The following is a 2,812-nucleotide window of genomic DNA, read 5'->3' on the forward strand; positions in this document are numbered from 1 at the left end:
GCCATTTTATTGTTTCCCATTATAAAGTCTCATGTCTTTGTTTGTAAAGAATCCCCATTTTCCCGCATTGGTCTTTTCATGTTTACATTCTATCCACAGGTTGCTTGTGTATGCTCATGGCTGGTTCACTATCAAATGGACACACAACACAGAAATAGAGCTTTGTCCATATGTGTCCATTTACAAAATTCCTAAATCTACCCACAGACGATGCAAGATGCTATTAGCTACCCAGTGAATGTTGATAGCAGAGTCATCAGTCAGAAAGACCCCAGGACCATGAAGTGCACATTACTGCTATAGCCCAGTATTTTAAAATAATCTTGTCTTAATTTGATGATGTAAGTTTTCATCAGTTTTCCATTGGTACTGTCCCATATCTATATAGATGAGAACATTATTCAAGTTATATTGTAATAGTCATGAATCTGATTTCAACATCAGAAACATATTAATTTCTGAAAAATAGTATTACTTAATGAAAAAGTGTAAAAGCTGAACTTCAATTAACAACGAGAGAGTTCTACAGTTTGAAAATGAATGTATTGAATTAATATTCAACAAAATTGGAGAATTATTCTTCGTGTTGGATGGGCAGAAGTGAGGCTCAGACAAGCAATTGTTCAGCAAGTGTTAACACACAAACAGAGAAGGGTTGCAGCCCACATTTGGAAAGTGTGCCCAACCCATCAAGTAGTCAGCCTATTACAGTCAGGTTTTAGTCTGAGATGAGCCATTTCGGAGCCTATAAAAGTGAAGTCAAAACTCCAGATCAACACAGCTTTCTTGTGTGAGCAGTGACAGTGAGAGCTTAACAGCTAAAATGGTGAAATTAACAGAGGCTCAGGAACAATACATCATGAACAAATGGGACCATTTGGATAAGAAAACGATAACTGCCCAAGCTTTGGCAAGGTATGATGAAAATGTATTTTCTGTTTTATGTTTAAATCATGCCCTGTATTTTCAACTATGGTTCTGGTGAAGGCTCTTTAATTTTCTATGCTTGCCTAGATGTTGTCATTGGGTGAGGGAATTAGTATTCAACACTGCACTGAGGTTCTAGTTAAACTACAGAAACTCAACTCTTATATTTGGTAAAAATTTCTCAGTCGTGAGCTTTGAGAAATTAATTAATTCTAAGTTATCACAACAGAAACTGGACAATTTGTTTTTCTCTTTCTAGGGTATTCGCGGTCTATCCCTGGACGACCAGACTGTTTAAAAATTTCAATGGCCATTTTGCAGTCGGTGACCCTGGTGTTCAGGCTCATGCAGACAAAGTGCTAAAGGCTCTGAACACTGCAATTAAGGATTTGAAGAGTATTGAAACCAATTTCTATGATCTCAGCAGTAAACATCAAAAAATCGGAGTGGACACTCAGAATTTCAAGGTAAAAATCGATCTTTTTAGGATGTGCACATTTTGGTTAAAGGGGTGCTTTAGATATTTCTCAGTTACAGAGTCATAACAAATATGACAACCAAGCATCGTGGACTAAACTGCAGGCAAAAAGAGCACATCCACTCACTGTGCAAAAGGCAGACCTTTTGAAATTTTCCAGAGAAGTTGATTTCAATTTCCCTTTATTCAACATCTAACAGATGCAGAATTGTTTTTGACTTCACTGCTCCAAGGACGCTGATATTATCTTCACATTGTGTATTGTCTGTAGAGAGTTTGCTCCAGTTTGCTGTGCTTCATGTTAATTAGCTACTGTTTATCAAAAAAAAGTCAAAAAGGCTTTGATGGGCACATGAAACAGGGATATGATGTCGGGGTACAGGGAAAAAGGTGGGGCCCAATGTATTTGCAACACTGGGAACTGACATCGACCCAGAGTTCAAAATGGACTCCTTCTGGGCAATTCTGTATGAAGTCATTGGAGGTTTGAGTTTTGCTTTCCAGGTTTGTTTCAGTGTTGTATAATTATTGTTTTTCTTCACAGCTTCTCAGCCAGGCCTTCATTGTTGAACTCGCTCTTCATGATAAAAAGGCATTCAGACCAGAGGAACATGAAGCTGTCTACAAGTTTTTTAAACTGGTGACAGAAGCTCTCTCCAGCAACTACCATTAAATCTATAACCTGCATCCTCCACCACCTTCAGAAACGCAATGAAAACATGTATTATCAGCATCTACAATGTGTTGTTTGCTTAAAGTATTTGTGTAACATCAGGTTCAAGTCATGCTAATGTAAAGGTGGCACAATATTCCTCCTTGTATGGTCATTTTCTTCAAAAGTTGGAAAATATCTGTAAGCATTCTCTTTGCTACAATAAAGAAATAAACATTTCTCTCACAGAGGTAAATTCTTCATCTCTAGAGAATGAAAATTAAAAGATCTATGACTTGGTAAATGTTGAGATGAACAACGAATAGGTGTTAAAAAAACAGACATTGTGCTGTAGGACCTTTCACTGTTCCAGGACAGGGTCAAAGCATTTTTCATCTGAAGTACTTTAGAAATAAACTAACTGATGTACTTTGGGGAAAAGTAGCAGCCAAATTCCCACTTTTATCTCACATTTCATAACAAGTTATCAGCCCAATGACACACTGTCAGTCCTCAGAGTAATTCCAAAGCTCTTAGATTTTCTGTACCCATCCAACACACAATCCATTAACACCTCCCCATTCTCCCATCACCATCACATCTTAGACCATTTTTGTACAACAGTAGCACGTAGTTGGAATGAATTATAAACAGATTGTCTATACGGAGTAATGATTTAATTATTCATCAGCAGGCCATTTTAAAAAGAGATTTGATGACCGGTATAACACCCAGACTTTTGCTTAGAAAATGTA

At 37.3% G+C, this 2,812-nt stretch overlaps 1 protein-coding gene across 1 annotated transcript; it reads left to right on the forward strand.

Moving 5' to 3' along the window:
* Positions 1-823: 823 nt before the first annotated feature.
* Positions 824-2,078, forward strand: LOC134351332 (hemoglobin subunit beta-like). Its single transcript, XM_063057407.1, has 3 exons — positions 824-915; positions 1,187-1,394; positions 1,950-2,078. The coding sequence occupies exons 1-3, from the start codon at positions 824-826 to the stop codon at positions 2,076-2,078; spliced, it is 429 nt and encodes a 142-aa protein (XP_062913477.1).
* Positions 2,079-2,812: the final 734 nt, after the last annotated feature.

This window comes from Mobula hypostoma, chromosome 9 (assembly GCF_963921235.1).
Source record: "Mobula hypostoma chromosome 9, sMobHyp1.1, whole genome shotgun sequence".
Classification (NCBI taxonomy): Eukaryota; Metazoa; Chordata; class Chondrichthyes; order Myliobatiformes; family Myliobatidae; genus Mobula; species Mobula hypostoma.